The sequence below is a fragment of the Carcharhinus amblyrhynchos genome, chromosome 9 (genome assembly GCF_965287045.1).
Source record: "Carcharhinus amblyrhynchos chromosome 9, sCarAmb.v2.hapA, whole genome shotgun sequence".
NCBI lineage: Eukaryota > Metazoa > Chordata > Chondrichthyes > Carcharhiniformes > Carcharhinidae > Carcharhinus > Carcharhinus amblyrhynchos.
The window spans coordinates 74,816,788-74,839,052 of NC_137332.1; the positions used below are offsets into that span (position 1 = coordinate 74,816,788).

Genomic DNA, 22,265 nt, shown 5'->3' on the forward strand with positions numbered 1-22,265 from the left:
ACAGCATTACTGCTGCAGGACAAGTCACTGACATGGCTTGGAGCCCTTGTGGTTTAAAAAGAGGTAAAATCCATCGATACCAATTACCTCAGTGTGTCCCAAAGCACCTTCATAATCAATTAAGTAACTTTCTGAAGTACGGTCACTGTCGTAATGTAGGAAGAATTAAATGGGTACAGGTCTGCAGCACAGTGTTGCACACACCTTTGGACCAATTTTCCATTCTGGAGCCTAAGTTGGGTGGTGGGCGGGAAAGTGATTCCTACCGAGTGGCAGAGCAGTTGAAAACTTGTGCTCACTTGTCAGCTCCTTCATTATGCTGCAATGAGGAAATCAGTGGCAAATCATGGGCCCACGTGGGCAGGAAGTTGCCCATCTTGCCGTTCCCTCATGTGGGTCAGAGGTCTTGGCACCATGTTTAAGGGACACCTGGAAGCACATTGACTCATTGCATGCCAGTTGCTTCATACTGTTTGATAATACGCCTTCAGGGTCCTTACATTGGCAGCTCATACTGGAGAAGCTCAGAGATGTGAGCAATATCCTGGGGCATATGAAGGCAGTTCCAGCATTGCCTTTCATTCATCTCAGACGTGGTCAGGCCAATGTTCACCGTTGCAGTGGTCCATGTTCGCTAGCCTCTTGATCTTACTGACATTCCGCTACCTCTTGCTGTTCAGACCTTTGCTCCTCCTGTACTAAATGGAGATAGGCCCACCCTTCTCTCATCTGGATGAGAGCCATTTCCAAGGCAGGGTTGTTGCAGCCTGCAACTTTAACACCTCAGTACCCAAGTGAATGAATTGAAGTGATACACATAGTAAGAATGTCCTTTACACATTTCTTTCCATCTCAAAGCCCTCAGGCAAACACTAAGCTCTTCACTTGGCGTCGGTCTGGACATGGCACCCCAATCCCACCCCTTTCAGGTGAAGGGCATCCTGGAGGGCCTGAGATGGGATTCCTCCCATTCATTCCTGAGTACATAAGGAGATTGTGCTCTTTGACAAGGGTGATGTGACCCTCGTGCAGGAAGATTTACATGGATGCTTTCCTACTGGACTCCACTTATCATCGGGACTCTAAACTGGGAACGTGGCCTCAGCAACATCAATAGATTGGTCACAGATCGTGCAGTCATTCACCCAGCAGGGTGGAGTTTTGGAGTCCTGAGTTGGCTGCCCTCCAGCAGCTGTGCACCTTGGAAGTATCCCACCTCCCTCCCTCCATTCATCCCCACCTCTGACTGCAGCTGATGGCAAACAGCACAGAATGAACAGCAGTTCCACACCTTACTAGGATCTCAACGTTATCAGACCCATTGGGTAGGAACAGACCTGCCGCTTTGAGGGCTTCAACGTTGAGCAGAGAATACAAGTCAGCATCTTTGACACCCAGTTGCCTCATAATTATTAATGTGTCACTTTAGTTGGTCACTTGTGCTGACCTTGAACTCCTCCCACCTCGAGGGATCTCACCGACTGATTAACTGTATGGTCAAGAGCAATCGCATCACCTTTCAAACTTGCTCCATCATTTTCTACCTGCCCCCATCACTCCAAATTTCCCCCCATCAGTATAGACCCACTCAAAATCAGCATTCTGCTCCCATTTTCTCACCCTTGAATCTTGCCCCCATTACCCTGTATCCTATTTCAATCCACTTTCACATGCTATTCCTCCCCTCAGAGCTGACACCTATTACTATCCTCCTGCTGACCCCACTCGCTCCTATTATTCAAGTCCCCTGGGGCTCAGCTCCTCCCTCTGAAACTGACCCTGAACTTCCTAACTCACAGACCACAATCAGTGAGGATACGCAACAACACCTCGCCCACGGTCATTCTCAACACCAGTATCCCATAAGGCTTTGTCCTTAGACCCCTACTGTATTCCTTATACACCTATGAATGTGTGGCCAAATTCCCCTCCGACTCGATTTTCAAGCTTGCTGATTGTGTGTTGGATCTCAAACAATGACAAGACAGAGTACAGGAAAGAGATAGCGAATGGGGTGAGCTGGTGAGACAACAATAAGCTCTGTACCAATGTCAACAAAATGAAGGAGATAGTCATTGACATCAGGAAGCGTAGTGGAGGGCAGTCCTTAAGTAGAAATGGTCTAGAGCTTCAAGTTTTCTAGGTGCCCCGATGACCAACAACTTGTCCTAGTCCCTTCACGCAGACACTATAGTTGAGAAAACAGAAGCATTGGTAGGCTTTCTTAAGAGACTAAGGAAATTTGGCATGTCTGCTACAACTCTCACAAACTTCTACAGATGCACCACTGAAAGTATTGTTTCCGGTTGCATCACAACTTGGTATGGTTCCTGCTCTGCTCAAGACCGCAAGAAACTACAAAAGGTTGCAAATGTAGCCCAATTCATCGTGCAAACCAGCCTCCTATCCATTGACTCTGTCTACACTTCCCAGCATAATCAAGGACATACTCTCTTCCACCTCTTCCATCGGGAAAAAGATACAGAAGTCTGAGATCAGATACCGACTCAAAAACAGCTTCTTCCCTACTGCCATCAGACTTTTGAATAGACTTACTTTGCATTAAGTTCAGCCTTCTCTACGCCTAGCTACAATGTAACACTACATTCTGCATTTCTTTCCTTCTCTACATACGGTATTCTTTGTCTGTATAGCGTGCAAGAAACAATACTTTTCACTGCATACTAATACATGTGACAATAAAAAATCAAATCCCCATCCGAAACCCTGACCTAGGAGACCTTCACCTACCAGACTTTCATCTTGGTCCTGCTACTTCCCACTTCTGACTTTTGACTGTTCCCCTCCCATCACCAGTACCTTGCATTCTCCTCTTAATATCACATCCTCAAAACAACTAACCCCCAGCTTTCACCTTACCTGGATATTAGCTCTCACAGCCCCCATCTCTGGTCATTCTCCCACTCTTCCCCCGTAAGCCTGTCACCCCTATCCAGCTTTCACTCTATCATTCTACTCTACCTCTACCCCTTCAGCCCCACAGTGCAATGTTTGATAACTGCATTCATATGGAGTTATGCAAAGTCCACAAGAAGGAAAAAGCAACAGCTATGGGTCTCAAAGTCATTGATGAAGTGAAGTTGCCCATTCATGCCTCTTGTATACAACCTAGAAAAGGCCAATTTAATTATTTGCTGGCGAGGCACTTAATCTGTGGGGGAAAGTATTCCAGTCAGTTAGCGCTTTTAATGAGCATTCATGACGCGCAAATAAAAGCATCTGATATAGACTAACAGAAAACTTGACCCATCATTTATCTTCCATCTGAATCAGGAGCCCAAAATTCCAAGGTAATTTCCTGCCGGCAGGAATATGACATTTCCCATCATGCCAAATTTGGTTTCCCCAATTGCTCAGTGGCTGTGATCATATCGGCTGTTCACGCTCCACTGCCACTGCCAGTGAGGACGGAGAATTTGGCACTCAGCCAAATCTCTATTCCCTGCGGCGGGACCCAAACATCCCACTGGTGTGAACGGCCAGAAGATTCTGCCCAGTGTCTCTGTTCAGCAGAGGAGTCAATGTCTGGCTGTGAAGCCACTTCTCTAACCAGTTTCATAAGGGAAAGGACGGAGGCAAAAATAGCAACAGGAGTCCACAGGGGAAAGGGTCAACCATTTTCATTTTCAAATATAAATCCTTTAACATCACCCCCTACTTACACCCAGCACTTGTGTTCAATATGTCTCTCAGGTAGGCATGCTGCCTTAATTGATTACTGACACCCACAAATAATAGTGGGAGAAAAAGCAATGCCAGAATTCTTTTCAAATCCATTGATCATTGTGAAAGAAGGCGTGAATAATAATTGATCACTCAAAGTTCAGCAGCAGATTCCCCCTCCCCGTTTTACAGATGCCCTGGCCGTTCTTGCTCTTTTTCAGTATCCGCTGAAGCAGTTCAGTATCTGAATGGGGATATGCTGAGCCCCAAGGCACAAGGTTTTCACTTGAAAGGAAGGGAAAAGATCTTTAAGTTGTGTCGCCTCAGTCAATTTGTGAATGGTTGCAGCTACTCTCAGCACAAGTTGGGAGGGCGGGGGGGAAGCAGGAAGCTGGTGGGGGGGGTGCGCAGCAGCAGGAAGTCAGTGAGTGAGGGGGGAGTCCATCTTCAGCTTAGTTTTCTGTCCCATTGTGGGCACACTCTGCACTGAAAAGTATTTGACAAACACTGGGAGTTGGAGAAGCATTAAACCCACCAGCGTTACTTTTGACTGCACCTTAACATTTTTCATTAATGAGAATTTACAGTTTTTACAGTCATACTTTTGGTAACTTCAGGGCATCCCAAAATGTTTTTAGTGAGTGAAGCTCTCTTTGAAGTGAAATCTTACGTCGGAATTCCACTGCCTCACCCGCCACGGACTTGGAAGTGTCTGTTACCCTTAGGCAGGAATTTCCAGCCTCGCTCGAACAAGACTGTAAAATCCCACCCATTGTTTTAATGTCGGAAGACCTGACAGCCAATTTGTGCACCACAAGATCCCACAGCAGCAATGAGAAAATGACCAGATCATTTGTTTTAGTAATGTAGGTCAAGGAGAACTCCACTGCCCTTCCTCAAATATTGCCATGGGATCTGCTGCGTTTGCTGCTGGCAAGTTCTTGTATCCGTGTGAATGGCATGCCAACCTCAGCCAGATTTATACCAAACCACAACATAATAAAAAAAGAAACCTCTTTGCAAGTGGTGCCAAAATCCAAAGATGTGCGGGTTAGGTTGATTGACACTAAGGGGCAATTTACCGTAGCCAATGGGACTAGCAGTGTAAATACATGAGGATGGAGGCTGGATGGGATTATGGTCAGCGCAGACTCAATGGGCCAAATGGCCTCCTTCTTCACTGTAGGAAATATATGGTCTATGCCTTAGTTATAGGCTCAATATTTCCTACAACCTTAGTTTGCTGGCAGCTAGGACGTTATGTTCTTCAGGCAAACACGCGGTCTCTCCAAAAGGATGGAAAATTAATTCCCTCCCCCCACCTGCTGGGAAATCTTGATATCTACCAAATATTATCAAGCGCAGTTGAGTAACCTGCAGTCAGTGAGGATGTACTGGCCTCTGAATTGAGCTAGTTGTGTGAAAGCGCTTCTTAAGGAAAGCACCCAATGATGGGAAATCAGGGGTACCAAAAATACCGTGTATGTGGAAGTATCTACCCAGTTCCTTCAACTTCTGAGTATAGATAAGATACTTTGGTTAGAAATATTTCAGAAGTCGTCACTTGACAAAGTGCAGTTTACCAGAGTTTGAAGAGCGATGTTCCCTAGTTACTCCGCCACCAACAAGGGGAATTGACTATCACAGGGCAGAAATTTGGCCGGTTTCCCTCCTTACCCAACATCCCCTTCAACCTTCATCCGAGGTCATCCAAAATGCCAAACAAAGAAACCGTACATTCTGACCTTCCCCATCCATTTTCAGACAGGCACAAGAGGTTCACCTAATTTTGATTCATTTGTCAAGCTTAAGCATCACATTGATTCCAGTGTACTAAAGCACTTTCTCAAACAGCAGTGGAGCATTATTGGGGAGGCAGACCTTGTTTTGCTTAGCTGGGAAAGAGGATTTAGATAGCAATGTGCTAAAGCTGGTATGCCTTACTTTATAATAAGATATGACCAGAATTGTATGTTTGTAAGTGACTATGAGGAACAGTGTTTATCCCAAATTCGGGTAACTGACACTCCAAGTTATTCTTAAGTCAAGGGCTTCTTTAAGTATAAAGAGCTAATAAAGAGAGGGAAAAGAAAAAGCATTGCACTCCTGCGTCCCACATAGACCATGTTTTCATTCCATCATTTCTCTCCATTCTACATTTAGCCCCGGATCAAGCAGATGCAAACCTAATTTTCCATTTCCGCCAATGGAACCTGGATTTGAAGTAGAGATACATGGATAGCAGGCACAGAGTGGACAGGAAGTACAGCAGAATGCACAAGCTGATATCTGTGCGCGAGAGGTTCACCCCCAGCAGGTGCAGCCAATTCTTGCCCTCAGCTATGGCTACAAGGTGCCCATTCCCAATCCCTTGCTTCTGCAGCCTCGACTGAAGCACAGCATAATCAAGTGACTCAGAGTCATCAATGGACTGCAGGTGCATCTGTAGCCTGTAGACCCCATCATTCACCAGGCTGCCTCTCCTGATTTCAGCATTCTCCTTCAAAGCTTGCCTTCTGTATTGCTCACTCACAAACAAGTCTAAATCCACAATATCTTCTTCTCCCTTGCTAACATGCCTTCTCTTAATGAAAGTCCTCCTTTGACTCGCATCCCTTCTAATCCCTTTAATGGCCACGGAGGTGTCCCGCTGTTCCTCAATTGTTACTGGTGCTTGCCCATATTTTCTTTGTCTCTCAGCCTCTTCAATGCCTCTTTCACCTTCTTCCGGGCCATCTTTCTGTTGTTCCTGCTGGGTTATTTTCTTCGGTTTCTGTTTCTTCAATAGTTCCTGCAACCCCTCCAGGTAACTGTAGTCAATGTTCTGTGGAGAATAATGCACCTTGAGAAATTTCAGCACCTCATCTTTAACCCACAGGTGCGCGCCTTCAACCTCATTGTGACATTCAACACACAGGTCTGGAGGTGGCCACTGGATCTTTGGGAATCTTGGATCCTCACTTTGTGCACCTTAGGGGACAGAATGAGAAAGAGTCAACTTAATATACAATGTAAAATTCAGAGGCTACAATGTTGCAGGCTGGTACTGTCAAATATATCAACATCATGGTTAGACAACTTTTGAATATTGTTTGGAATTCTGCTTCTCCATTCTGCAAATAAAAGATATTTACACTTTGGGGAAACTAAGACTAAAAATTATAAGATGTCACCAGTATTGAGAGCATCAGGAAACACAGAAGATGCTGCTGTAACACTTCCCTCTGGAAACAAGAAGATTAAGAAAATACTTAACAGACGATTACAAACTATGATCTCGTTCGACTATGTGTACTTTTAAATAGAGAGCGGTGTGAATGTAACGTGGTTGCAGCCAATAGCATTGACAGAATAAAGGGAGGCAGGCTAAGGTGAGACCATTAGAATGGCAACAGACTAGTGTATACAGCAAATTACTGGCACAGTGCAGATAGGCTGCATGGCCTGCCTCTGTGCTGTAGATTTAGTAATTCTAGCCAAGGACTCAGGCTCCCTGGCTCAGCAAGGGTTGGTCTCAAATATAGCCAAGGTTGACAGAATGAATGGTCTCCCTCCATTGTCCAACAATAAAATGACTTGATCAGTTGGGTGCCAAGTGGGTTTCCGTCTCACACCACAAGACTTATGCTGAAATCTGTATCCAATATGTACTGCAGCCTTCCCTAACCTCAACCCCTTGTCGCTGGGCATGTCCTTTGAATAGTTATGAACTTAATTGAATTGATTGCTGATCTGTTGAATCACCCTCTCCTCCCATCTATTCATCCTTCTCTTTTAATGTACCAGTCAAGGTCCATAATCAACGCCAACCCTGAGATATTTCCCACTCTCTCAAAGAGTGACTTACCCACAACCAATGGTGGCTGCTGATCGGAAAGAGAAATCGTGAACATGAGTTTATACAGTGCCTTTCTCAACAGCACAAAACTTCATGGTACTTTATAGCCGATGAAGTACTTCTGAAGTGTAATCACTGTTGTAATGTGGGTAAGATAGCAGCTTTTTGGTGCATAGCACGCTCCCACAAATTGCAGCACTGGGGTGGGTATACCTGCAAAGGAGCTGGGAGAACCACTCCTGGCTTCACATACAGGCAAGTATGTTTGCAATGATGTCTGGATTTGGCTTACCCGTTGGTAGCTAGCACAACACAAATTATGTTAAAATTCCTCTCTATAAAAGGCTGCATTTCAGTCTTAAAGTTAACAACACAGGAATAAAAATGCAGGAACAGGGTGGTTTTGAAAGGGATAGTTTTTAAGAATGTGATGTTATTAGCAAGTCTTTAGGGCCCTTCGACAGCACCTTCCAAACCCATGACAGCTACCATCTAGAAGGGACATGGGCAGCAGATACTTGGGACACCACTACCCAGAATTTCCCATCTGAGCCCCACACCATCCTGAGTTGGAAACATATCACCTTACTTCACTATCACTGGATCAAAATACAGGGATTTCCGAACAGCACTGTGGGTGTACGTACACCTCACAGACTGCAGCGGTACATTAGGACAGCTCACCACCACCTTTTTGAGGGCAATTAGGGAAGAGAAGGTAAACACTGGCCTAGCCAGTGATGCCGACAATCTCATAAAAAATGCTATTAAAGCAGATAATAATAACCAATTTTATTAAAATTGGAATTTTATTCACAAAATGGATTCACCAATGCACGGAGATAAAGTATAACTGATATGGGTGTGAAAGCAGGATTTAAAGTGTCAAAACCTGTAGTAAAAGTGGAATTGCTGCGAAGTGTGAACTGGCAACCTTGTTAATTTCCCACTTAATATCAGAGATGCCAAGGGGGCAATTCTCCTATTCCGTATGTGCTAATATTTTAGCATGGCAGGCCAGAAGAATTGCACGTTGGCCGATTTACAGGATTCCTGTGAGCATTCCCGCTGCACTTGTGTCTCCCAGGCCAGGATATCCGGTGGCATCTGGGAGGTGGGGTTAGCATTTAAATAGTATTTAACATACGATTTAAATGCCATTAATGGGCCCAGATCTGAATTTTGAAGGCCAGCTAGCATCTCCCAACCCCCAGGAGTATTTTACTCCAGCAGTGTTCAGGCTAGCTCCCCACTTTTGGGAACTGGCGGGATGCCCCTGCTAGAGTGAAGGGGGCACAGTGCCCCCTGACAGCACTAGCCTGTGTGCCCTGGCACTGCCCAAGGGGCAAAGTGTCCATGCCCAGGGGGTACGTTGGCACTGCCCATCACGCATAGGGCAGTGCCAATGGGGTGGGGCCAAGGAGCAATCAGTGGGGGGTGGGGGGAGGGTCCACTGCTACTTTGTCATTGCGACTGATGAGAGCTGAAGGGAGTTCCAGCGATCGGGGTAAGTGGTCAGTCCGCTGGTTTCAGCCTCTCCAGTGTGAATAGGCCCTGCCCCATGGAGTTTAATGATATTCATGCTGGTGGCTTCTGCAGTGCACAGGGCGTGGGAGACTCTGGTGTGGGAGGCTCTGGTGTGAACTCCCACTGAAAAAAACAGCGTGATTTATTCCAGTTTTCCCGCAAATTCAACCCTTTGAACTTTTTTGGGAGAATCCCACCTCAAATGTCTCATTTGCTCTTGAACAATATTGGAATAACCTGATGTTTGGATGGCATCGAAACATACAGGTTTTGGGATCACATATGCCAGTTGAAGTGATGGCAAAGGGCTGGCAGTCGATCTGGTTGAGTGCACACTCTGTAAGTGGATACCAGGCTCAAAAGCGGTGTCCCAATATCATGATGTTTTCCTCACCAAAACAGGATGCACCACTGTGCCACCATACTCTGTCTCTTGCTGCAATACCTTTTGAGGGAAGCAGAGCTCTCTGCCCGGGTAAATCCTGTCACCATTCCGCAAGTTACACATTTTAGAAATTGATCAAGCCCTTTGTCAGTCAATATATTTGGATTACCATAACATCCGATGGTGCAAACAGAGAGACAAGTAGACAATGCAGTGACAGCTGACCCTCACGGTAATGTGGCGCTTGGGACATTGCCAGATAACAAGCTGTAGTGATGGACTCAGGGATAGTGAGTCTGCTGAGACTTTGGAGCTCAACTGTTCTGAGCCCCTTGATGGATGGCTGAACAGTTAAAAGCTCTACTGCTAACAAGGCAGATTGACTGGACACTTCATTAATGTGTTACCAGCCCGGACAGCAAGCCACGAGTTTCCAATCACACAGGCCACTTGACTGCTTGTTCATCTGAGCCATCTGCTGCTTACAACTCCACAATACTTTGGACTTTCAACAAAAGGCTCAGTGGTTTCCGGCTAATGTATAGAATCCGTCGCAGCTCCAAGCATTTAAAGGAACAGTGTTTTCAACAGTAGGACTTGTCAATGAAAGCTTGTATTATTTATGCAGCCAATGCGCAAACATAGAAATAAGTATATGTTATATCACAGAGACAAGCTATTTGTTCCAACCTGTCTGTGTCAGCATTTGTGAGCAAATATTCCTAAACACATTTATTCACACTATTCCCGTGTCCCTATAACCTTTATCCCTCTTACTGAATCTAACCTTCAAAACTGACACAGTTTCTGCCATAGTCACAAGCCTGGCAGCAAATTGCCCTTTAATTTCCCTGGATATCATGCAGTGAGTGTCCCTTGGCTTGGCAACACCCACGCATCTTTAGCTGGCATTACACGAGATTGGGTACTTGCTCAAATCCCAGCTGTGGCTCAATGCATAACATTCTGTTCACTAGAAGACTATGGGTTGAAGTCATACCCCAGAGAAGGACAGGATCTCAGGCTGACATTGCAGTAAGAGACTGCTGCACTGTCTGAGGTACACGGCAGGATTTCCAGGCTGTGCATGCCCCAATACCGGAAATTCCTGCCCGTGGTCAACAGACCTTTAAATGGTCCGCCAAATTTTCTGTCCCGCCTGCTACAATTCCTGCAGTGGGTGGGACAGGAAAATTGGACCCACAGTCTTCTGTAGGAGCAGTTAAACCAAAGTCCTGTCTGACCTCTCATGGGGATGGTAGTATCTTAAAGGAGGCAGGGGGGCCCTCCCTGATGTCCTGCTTGAATATTTATCCTACAGCCAACATCACTAAGACAAATCATCCAGTCTTATCACATTACTGCTAGTAGAAGCTTGCTGTGTGCAAATTGGCTGCAACGCTTCCCAATATCACAACAGTGGCATCACTTTGAGGATGCAGTGGTGTAGTGGTATTATCGCTCGACTAGTAACCCATCTGGGGACCCGGGTTTGAATCTCACCATAGCAGATGGTGAAATTTGATTTCAATGAAAAATATAACTCATGACACTAATAAATAAAGTTTTAAAAAAAGTGCTTCATTGATTCTAAAACTCTGTAGGATATCTTGACATCAGTGGAAGGCGGTATATGAATGTAAATTTTCACAATAATTTTTGAACTTTATTGCATCAATCCAACCTTTAGGTAAGTTGGAACTACCTGCAGCAACTCATCCCCAATCCCATCAGACAACATTAATTCTAGCACATGACTAATTACAGACTGGGGTCCTGAAATTCCGCCAGTCTCCTGCCATAACTTCCCCTTCAAATTCCAGTTTGTAACATGAGGGAGCCCCATTAAAACTTCTTGGCCTGTGTCTTACACAACTGAGCAGTCAGTACATGCTAATGTAAATGTATATATGTGTGCATGTGTACATGAGTGCACTAGTGTCGATACCTGTGCATATTAATATATGTGTGCATATATATCCTTAATATATGTGTGTGTGTTTATATATGTGTATGGGTATTATTAAAACATGCAACAGGAATAATGACAAATGGGAAATTTATTGTGGCACTCAGAAGTGTAAAATTTCCTCTTAAACAATGCAATTCCCATTTTATTCAGTTGTAACTTCCTCATGAATTTTGCTAATGCTCATGAATAAATCCATTACCCTGTGGGACCCACATTTCCACTCTCTCTCTGATAAACAGTCCTATTCCATTTACTAATACACATGATGTCCTGTATTCATTCCTTGCACCGCAGAGTCTTTAATCCAGCCCTCCTTCCTTTAAAAAGGGACAAGGGTACAGCTGCTCCCTACTCTCCAGAGTCTAATACACCCTTCACGACACTGGATGTCTTGCATCACTCCCTTGGTCCCTGGCCAAACTAACCCTTTCACGGGCACAAGTCTTTTGCATTTAACAGGGATTAATAATAGACACAGCCAACCTGCCCCAACTGGAATTGCTGGAGCAAGGTGCAGTTGCAGCTGGAGTCTGAGAGCCAAGAGACTGCAAGTCCCAGCGATGCATTTGGATAATCAATGCAAATGCGATGGGTCATGGTTCTTTGCCGACTGACAAGCCATTGCATTTAGCCCATCAGCCGCATTGACAGGTTACCTTCAAAGTAAAGTTCATGATCTCTTTGGGCAGTTGCTTGCTTTTCAAGGGCATGACCTCTCTATTCCCCACAGGTCCTTGAAACTAAGTCTCCTTGGGCGTAGAATGCTGGACAGGACTTCAAGAGAAGGGGTGGGATGGAGGGGGAGTCATTTTAACCTAAACGGCCTGTTGAAAGCATTGATTTTACTTGGGGTTGAGGTACCATGATTATGTGCGTGTGAGTATTTGTGTGTGTGTGTCTTTCTGTGCATATGTATATGCTTCTGTGTTCATGTGCATGTGTCAGTGTGTTTGCATTTGCGTGCTTGTGTTTGTGGCTGTGTGTCTGCATTTGTGCATGTCTGCATATGTATGTGTGTCTGTAACTTGTGGACCTGTGTGTGTGTTTGCGTTTGTGCGTGTGCCTGTTTTTGTGTATGTGTTTCTGTCTGTGTGCGTGCATGTGTGTATGTGTGTGTGCGCGTTTGTATGTGTGTGTGTGTGTGTGTGTCTGTATTGGGATTTCGACAGCATTGAGCTTTGCTGCTTGCTAATACCCAAAGCGCAGTCTGACAGTATATAGAGTTACGCAAGATACAAGGGACAGAAACATTTGGCCCAACATTACCTCTGGCATTTATGCTTCATGAAAGCCTCCTTCCACCTTTTCTTATTTAAATCGGAACCATTTATTCCCTTCTTCCTCACATGCTTGTCCAGGTTTCCCTTAAACACATCTGTGGTCGTGATTCCCACATTCACAGCACTCCAAAATTCCATACTGGGTATTTTAATGCCAATCTTACATTGATATGTTAAGGATGGTCACCTGGCTGAAGTACAGTCGGAAGGATGAAGGTGATGGTGGGTTTCCGTCCCTTTACAAGAGGGGACATTTGGGGAAAATTCTCCCAGGGGCATGAATAAGTAAAGCTTGACATGATTTTACCCCTCGGTGGGCAGTTTTGCCTTCTTTAGGTCTTCCTATTGCCTCACCTTCCAGCCATAAGGGAGAGAATGAGTTTCATAGAATCCCTACAGCGCAGGAGGAGGGCATTTGGCCCATCAAGACTGCACTGTCAACAAACCCACCGAGGCTTCATCCCCTTAACCCACATACTTATCCAACTAATCCCTCTATCCTGCACATCCCAGGACACTAAGGGTCAATTTAGCACGGCCAATGCATCTAACCCACACATCTTTGGACTGTGGGAGGAAACCGGAGCCCCCAGAGCAAACCCACGCTGACACAGGGAGAATGTACAAACTCTACACAGACATGTCCAGGCCTTTGGCACAGGATAGGGTACAGTGGGCAGCATGGTAGCACAGTGGTTAGCACTACTACTTCACAGCTCCAGGGACCTGGGTTCGATTCCTGGCTTGGGTCACTGTCTGTGTGGAGTTTGCACATTCTCCTTGTGTCTGTGTGGGTTTCCTCCGGGTGCTCCAGTTTCCTCCCACAGTCCAAAAATGTGCGGGTTAGGTTGATTGGCCATGCTAAAAATTGCCCCTTAGTGTCGTGAGATGCCTAGGTTAGAGGGATTAGTGGGTAAAACATGTAGGGATATGGGGAGGTAGGGCCTGGGTGGGATTGTGGTCGGTGCAGACTTGATGGGCCGAATGGCCGTTTTCTGTGCTGTTGGGTTTCTATGATTCTATGAGAGGGCGTGGAGGTTGGGGAAGAGCAGCCCCAATAGCCTTTTCCTCCCACTGAATTAAAGCACCGCCCTGCCACTTCTGCCACCCACATCACCACAAGAATGGCAGGTGACCCTTCAGTCCCTTAAACTTCTCACAAAAATCTATCAATCCTAATCTGGAAATTTTCAATTAACCTTCCCAGCCATCTACCACCCCCCACTGTGACCTCACCCCAATCCCCCCATACCGACCACCCTCGAGAGAGAGAAAAGAGAGATCCAGACTTTCATGAGCTTTCGTGTGAGTAAGCACTTCAAGACACCACTCCAGAATGGCCCAGCTGTAATTCGAAGATCATGTCCCCTTCTTTTCACCCTGGACTCCCTAACCATCAAGGAAATGGTTTTGGCAGAATTCACACAGTGGACAGAGTGGCAAACATGTGGCGCCATTTACCAATCACTAAAAGCCCAGTACTGGCAATGACCTTTCACCAAGAGCATTTATTTTGTTAACATGTTGCAAATGAGAGTGGACAAGTTTTGAGTCCCTGGGAAATAAGAGACCACCAGGAATATTTAATTACACTCTGTTATACTTGACCTCCTCTGTACTGTGACCCTGACTGAACACATCAATGAAAGGCGTCAGTCACTTTCAATCCCATCATGTGCTGCCTGAGGGAGCTGGATAGGAACAAGAACAAACCTCTCCACTGATCTTTGACTTATTTAATTTACCAGCTGACACCTTGAACAAAGATTTAGCACAATAGTATCAGCTTGAGAGGTTAGTAAATGAGTGTTGATTCATCGTAATGGCAGGTATTAGCAGTCACAGGTCCAACTGGTACCCCCACCTATCCCCTTCAGCCCCACACATTTGAGATGTGGCTTCAGGTAAAGCTGACACAATCAGGCAGGAGGACAGGAAAGGATGGCCACTGCAACAGGACGAGGCGCGAGATTGTTTAAAAAATTCAGTTATGGGATGCGGACGTTGCTGGTTAGGCCAACATTTATTGCCCATCCCCAACTATCCTGGAAGTCATATTGAGGGGGTTTCACTTGGACATCCAGGGCGTCAAGTAAGATATGAAGGGGCAAGAGTACTCATGTTGGCCAGAGTGATTGAAATCAGCTCTCTTTTCTCTGTACCATCTCAGATTTATTTGCTTTCTAAATGCACCTCTATTTTTGTCCTATTGCTTTGTTTGCTTGCCCTCTGCCTTGGGTGGCATTGTGTGTTCGCGGGGAGAGGGCGCGTGATGGGCAGGTGGTCATATTAGGGGAATTGGAGAGAGGAAGGAAAGACCATTGCTGGGGAATGTCTCATGGAGGACACACAATATGAATGTGACCAATCTCACTGAATATCAGAATGGGGAGCACAGAAACTGGCGAGGATATTGAACACCACCTATCTGTTCCCCAGTCAATGCGGTCACCTATCTCCCTTCACACATCCGGTTAACAAAAATCTACCAATGTCATTTAAAACTGATTTTGCATCAATTGTTGTTTGCGGTGGGGAATTGCAAACTTTAACTCTCACTTGTTGAATTCTTTCCTGATTTCACAAGTCTGGCTCTATTATTAAACTAAGCACCCTAGTCCTAGTCTACTCAAGCAGCTAAAATAGTTTCCCTACATTAATCCTCTCCATTCCCCTTCCATACCTTGAAAACCTCAATCACGTCACTCCCTTAATCTTCTGAATTCCCAGGAATACATCTCCGGTTTGTGAAATGTTTCCTGGTAATTTGACCCGCGATGGTTAGCTATCATTCTGGGCTGTCTACGTCTCTATAAATAAACAGGCTGATACAGGAGCGAACAGACCTTCACTTTCTGATATGGCTTGTAAACGACAATAGAGAAAGCTTTTTTTCAGATGTATAGGCTTCTTTTGGCAAAAGATTTGAATTACAGCTCAGTCAGTCAAGTGGAACAGTTTTACGTCAACTCTATGTAAACTGTTTCATTCGGTGTGTAATCCGCTGTCTATTTAGTTCCTGAAATGAAAGGATTGAGAACAGCTCCCTCAGGACACTATACGGGCCAATAAAATCCTCAAAGATCCCAACTGTCATTAGTGACTCTGAAAAGAGAGGGGGACAAATTAATTGTACTGACACTTTACAAATGGTAGGATTTCATGCTTCGTTGACCCTGAAGGATTGGAGTTAAACGGCACGCTTCCAACACACCCCCCCAGGGAGAGGCCACTTCTACGTGCCACATTCAGCAGCCACCTCTCCCCTGCTCCGAACACAAAGCTCAGGCAGGCTGCAGGAGATACACGGCAGCCTGGGTCTAGATTGGTGCCACCAGTCTCAACAACACTTCAGTGATCCAAAAGGAGCTCAAGTCATCCATGCCGCAAAACAACTGAGCAGCAGCATTAACCCTTGCTGCTTGCAATAAGTGCAAACATTTTAACACTTTACTGAGAGAATATCGCATTCTATACAGGGGTAGTAACAGCACTGTGTACAAGGGCAGGAACAGTTCCATTAATGACCCCCAATTGCACTGTGTACAGGGACAGTAACAGTACTAGCAATGCCATCTCCCAAATGTACTGTGTACAGGGGCAGTAACAACCCCAGCAATGCCCCTGACTGCACTGTGTACAGGAACAGTAACAGTACCAGCAATGCCCCCAGGTGCACTGTGTACAGAGGCAGTAACAGTGCCAGCAATACCCCCGACTGCACTATGTACAGGGGCAGTAACAGTGCCAGCAATGCCCCCGACTGCTCTGTGTCCAGGGACAGTAACAGTGCCAGCAATGCCCCCAGTTGCACTGTGGACAGAGGCAATAACAGTGTCAGCAATGCCCTCTCCCGACTGCACTGTGTACAGGGGCAGTAACAATCCCAGCAATGCCCCTGACTGCACTGTGTACAGGAACAGTAACAGTACCAGCAATGCCCCCAGTTGCACTGTGTACAGAGGCAGTAACAGTGCCAGCAATACTCCCGACTGCACTATGTACAGGGGCAGTAACAGTACCAGCAATGCCCCCGACTGCTCTGTGTGCAGGGACAGTAACAGTGCCAGCAATGCCCCCAATTGCACTGTGTACAGGGGCAGTAACAGTGCCAGCAATACCCCCGTACCCCCGACTGCACTATGTACAGGGGCAGTAACAGTACCAGCAATGCCCCCGACTGCTCTGTGTGCAGGGACAGTAACAGTGCCAGCAATGCCCCTGACTGCACTGTGTACAGGGGCAGTAACAGTGCCAGCAATACCCCCGTACCCCCGACTGCACTATGTACAGGGGCAGTAACAGTGCCAGCAATACCCCCATACCCACGACTGCACTATGTACAGGGACAGTAACAGTGCCAGCAATACCCCCGTACCCCCGACTGCACTATGTATAGGGACAGTAACAGTACCAGCAATGCCTCCAATTGCACTGTGGACAGAGGCAATAACAGTGCCAGCAATGCCCTCTCCCCACTGCACTGTGTACAGGGGTGGTAACAGTGCCAGCAATGCTCCCGTCTGCACTGTGTACAGGGGCAGTAACAGTGCCAGCAATGCCCTATGCTGACAAATATTTGTAACAATTGATTATAACAACATATGACAGTTGGGATTCAAGCAAAAAATAAATAACTGCTCACTAACTAAGTACTACTCCTTCTGAGAGGGTGCCGCCCAGGGAAGGTGCTGCCCAGATAATGCACCATGTAGAGAGAGTGCCACGCTGAAGTGCCATTTTTCAGATGCGTCACTAAATGGAGGACCGAATTGTCCTCTCAAATGAATGTAACAGATCCCATGACATTATCTTCCAGAAGAGCAGTTCAGTCCTCACATTATCTCAGCCAATATTTTTATCTCAAGTAACATCGCCTAAAACAAATTCCTATTTGAGGGGCCTTGCTATGTTGCAATTAGCAAGTGTAACGCATTTTGGGACAACTGGACGTTCTGACATACATAGATTCACACACGCACATTGCCTCTGGCCTCTGTACCCTCACCTGCCAGCCTGTTGTTGACCCGATTGTGCCGAGACCACAGCCACATGATGGCCTCATTGAGGCTGCTGACCTGATCCATGGATTCTGCTGCCATGGCTTCGAAATGGGTGGCGCACTCCCGGCAGCCAAAGAAATATTTGACGTATTGCCTCAAGGTGTTAAGGACTTCCCGGGGCTCAGTCTGAACTGTTGAAGGAAAATAGAGGAAGAGAAAAACAGGTCAGGATAAAGGTCTAGCAATGGCTCCCCTTATCTCCCACTGTCCTGTGCTGGGCATCAGCATCACCAAGACGCCAAGGGTCAATAGCCTCCTTTGTTAGGGTTCACCAGCTATTCACATGTGAGATTAGCCAGACAGTGATACGAGGCTAATCTTGGCTCAAAACCAAATCCACATCCATTTCCAGTCTTAGTCACTGGGAGGCCATGGGATGACAACTTTGAATGAATACTTTGCGTCGGTATTCACGAAGGAGAGGGGTTCGGAATCATGCGGTCTGTTAGAGGGAGCTGAGGATCAGCTGCAGGAAATATCTATTACGAGGGAGGAAGTGCTAGGGCTTTTAGGTAGCGTAAGGACGGATAAAGCTCCGGGGCCTGATGGTATTTATCCCAGGCTGCTTAGGGAGGTGAAAGATGAAATTGCTGGGCCTCTGGCGCAAATCTTTGTCTCTTCTTTGGACACAGGTGAGGTCCCAGAAGACTGGAGGGTGGCAAATGTGGTACCGCTGTTCAAAAAAGGTAGTAGGGATAACCCTGGGAATTATAGGCCAGTGAGTTTGACATCGGTGGTAGGGAAATTAATGGAAAAAGTACTTAGGGGTAGGATGTATGAGCATTTGGAGCGTTGCGGTCTGATTGGGGATACGCAACATGGCTTTGTTAGAGGGAGGTCTTGCCTTACGAATCTGGTGGAATTCTTTGAGGAGGTGACAAAAACGGTTGACGATGGGCAAGCCGTTGATGTCATCTATATGGATTTCAGTAAGGCGTTTGACAAAGTCCCTCATGGTAGGCTGGTAGAAAACGTTAAGGCGCATGGGATACGAGGCCAGGTAGCTAGGTGGATTGAGAACTGGCTGGGCAATAGGAGACAGAGGGCAGTAGTGGAGGGGACTTTGTCCAGCTGGAGGCCAGTGACCAGTGGTGTGCCGCAGGGCTCAGTACTGGGACCTCTCCTCTTTGTAGTCTACATAAATGACTTGGAAGAGAGCGTAGGTGGTGTGATCAGCAAGTTTGCTGATGACACCAAGATGGCAGGGTTGGCGGGTACTGAAGTGGATTGTCAGGTGATACAACAGGATATAGATAGGTTGGTGCATTGGGCAGATAGGTGGCAGATGGAATTTAATCCTGACAAATGCGAGGTGATGCATTTTGGAAGGAATAATGTAGAGAGGAGCTATGTGATTAAAGGTAGGCAAATTAGGAGTATAGAAACACAGAGGGACCTGGGAGTGCAGGTTCACAAATCCATGAAGGTTGCGACACAAGTGGAGAATGTTGTCAGGAAGGCTTATGGAATGCTAGCCTTTATAGGAAGAGGTATAGAGTTTAAAAGCTGCCGTCTAATGCTTCAGTTGTATAGAACGTTGGTTAGACCGCATTTGGAGTACTGCGTCCAGTTCTGGTCACCTTACTACCGGAAGGACGTGGAGGCTCTGGAAAGGGTGCAGAGGAGGTTTACCAGGATGTTGCCTGGCATGGAGGGGTTGGGTTACGAGGAAAGGTTGGAGAAACTGGGACTGTTCTCTTTGGAAAGACGGAGATTGAGGGGTGACATGATAGAGGTATATAAGATACTGAAGGGAATAGACAGGGTCAATAGTGAGAGACTGCTCCCTAGATTGGTTACGAATACAAGAGGACATGATTTAAGGGTGAGGGGGGAGAGGTATAATTTGGATATGAGAGGAAGGTTCTTTACGCAGAGAGTTGTGGGGGTATGGAACACGCTACCGAGTGGGGTGGTGGAGGCGGGAACATTGGACTCGTTTAAGGTTCAGTTAGATAGGCACATGAGTGAAACGAGGATGGAGGGTTATGGTAGGGGTTATTGAATAAGGGTTAGAACCTCGGGAGACACCGGAAAGGCAGGCTTGTGATTAACGTTTTTGTCTTTTCACTCCGCAGGTGAAGGTCCACCTCGTTGTCAAACGAGGGGCATGCACACGGCGGGTCGTGCGTGGGCTGCTCCTGGAGGTTCCGGGAGTGGCCTAGTACTTCGTGTCGGTGTGTGTGCTTGATCCTGGACCGGTAGACGGGCGCCGCAACAGCTCGGTGACTAGCACTGCTAGCTGTGCAGATACATGGATTTGGGCCTGTGTCTGTGGGAGTTTGTGCATTCTCCCTGTGGTTGCGTGGGTTTCCTCCGGGCGCTCCGGTTTCCTCCCACACCCCAAAGATGTGCTCTTAGGCTGATTGGTTTTACCAAATTGACACTATTCTCCCCTGAATCTGGCTAAGTCAGGGGTTCTAATTGTAGATACGCAGGGTGGAATAGGTGTAGGGTGATGCGGCGGCGTGGGCTTGTTGGGCCGAAGGGCCTGTTTCCCGTGCTGGGTTGTTCTTTGTTGTTCTTTTGACAACCACGGTAGGTTTCCCAAACCTACTTTCCCAGGATGTTAAACTCAACTCTAATGCCCACCGCTGCCCTGACTGAGAATACCTAACTTGGTACATCCTGGAAATTGAATGTGGGAATCCACTGCTTTTTAATTTTTAGCACTCACTGGTAAGCAGAGGATTGGGTGGGCGAGGGCTGCGGGTTCGGGTGGGCGAGGGCGGTGGGTCCGGGTGGGCGAGGGCGGCGGGTTTTAATCACTACATGGAGGGTTCGGGTGACCTTCCTAGTGGACGGGGTGTAAACGGAAGTGGGGAACTTGCTCAGTGTAACCATTCTAAAACATGTGCTCTGGTGGTGAACACTGTGTGACACACTTACAAATCTCCCAGCTGGCATTCCTCAGAACTTGTAAGACCCCAAACTCCCTCACTCCTGACGTCCTGATTTCTTATCCCAAGTATTTGTATTAATATTTAGTATAAATTAAATGAGTGAGAAAGTAAGAATTTTACAGGACTCCTTGTACAAGGCTGATCAATGTATCTTTTTCCTAACCGAGAACGACAATTGTATTTTCTTTTAACTAATCTGGAGGATCCCTTTGGGTGACAAGCTACACCACAGCCATTCATACAATTACCTTCTCTAAAGTAATATACAGGCAGATCTTAAAAAATATTGAAAGTTGGAGCCTTACTTTCTGTCCTCTGTGCCATTGATTGATTGTATTTTGCAGCCTGCACTGTCAACAAGTGGAACAAGGTCCAGATAGAACACGGGTAACCTCGGAACTGAGGCCTGCTGCCCTGGCAACCCACCCAATTTGCTTTATTGGGAAACAGGGCCTCAGTGCTCTAAGGGACAAAGAAGAAAATTAATCTGATGTTACTTTGACAGTTTCAGAACATGTTCGGTGCAAATCTTACACAGAAATATACTCAGAAGCTGACATTTAGGTATATTAAACAATAAATAAAATGCAATAGGATCAAAAGAAACATGTGTAGGCCATTCAGCCCCTCAAATCTACTCTGCCATGCAATTAGTCCATGCTTGATTTGGGCCACAGCTCCATTTACTCACCTTTACTCCACATCATGAGGTGGCACGGTGGCACAGTGGCTAGCACTGTTGCTTCACAGTTCCAGGGACCTGGGTTCAATTCTGGCCTCGAGTTACTGTCAGTGTGGAGTTTGCATGCTCTCGCCCTATCTCTGTGGATTTCCTCCAGGTGCTCTGGTTTCCTCCCACACTCCAAAGATATGCGGATTAGGTGGATTGGCATGTTAGCTTGCCTCTTAGTGTCCCAAGATGGGTGGGTTAAATGGATTAGCCATGGTAAATTTATGGGGATAGGGCCTGGTAAGATACTCTGTCAGACAGTCAGTGCAGAATTGATGGGGCAAATGGCCTATTCTGCACAGTACGGATTCTATGATTTTTTCACTTATGGCAAATTTTTCACTCTTACCTGTATCATGATGAGCTAGAATGAACTTAAATATATTACATGAGACAGGAGTAAATTATTCCTTTTATCAGATGTATTAAATTTGACACCAAAAGATGTATGAATGCATTGTAGCATGAAATAAGAATTGCCACCTGAAAGTTAGTGTATACTTTCTTTGTATTCCTTGACCTCCCCACTACTCATTGTACGAGATAAGAACTCGGGTTCTCATTTAACCATACTCTGCTGCACTGGATCGGATTCCATCTACTTGGTCCACAGAATGAAGACAGAGGCACACAAGGGCTGTACAGCACCAGGAAGAAATGAGTTCTTCACTTTTAACCACTCTATACTGTGCACATATAGCAACTAACTCAAATGAAAACATTAATCCCTTCAGACTGATCTTGGGCAGGCTCACGGACTGTATCCAGCCTCTCAGAAACTTTTACCTTGCCCTTGAGCTACACAACTGTATCCATACAGACTTGGCAGACCACTTGGTAGGGTGGGAGGTTGGGGGGGAGTGTTTAGGAAATGTTCTAAGGA

General features: G+C 46.2%; 1 protein-coding gene across 1 annotated transcript in view; it reads right to left on the reverse strand.

Moving 5' to 3' along the window:
* Positions 1–4,095: 4,095 nt before the first annotated feature.
* qsox1 (quiescin Q6 sulfhydryl oxidase 1) overlaps positions 4,096–22,265 on the reverse strand; it is a 90,842-nt gene continuing 72,672 nt past the window's right edge. Inside the window, exons 10-12 of the mRNA XM_080195936.1 lie at positions 20,958–21,114; positions 17,695–17,880; positions 4,096–6,654 (exon numbers count right to left, since the gene is read on the reverse strand). Coding sequence (XP_080052062.1) covers positions 5,855–6,654; positions 17,695–17,880; positions 20,958–21,114 — 1,143 coding nt within the window. The 3' untranslated portion in view covers positions 4,096–5,854. The remainder of the gene's footprint in view (positions 6,655–17,694; positions 17,881–20,957; positions 21,115–22,265) is intronic.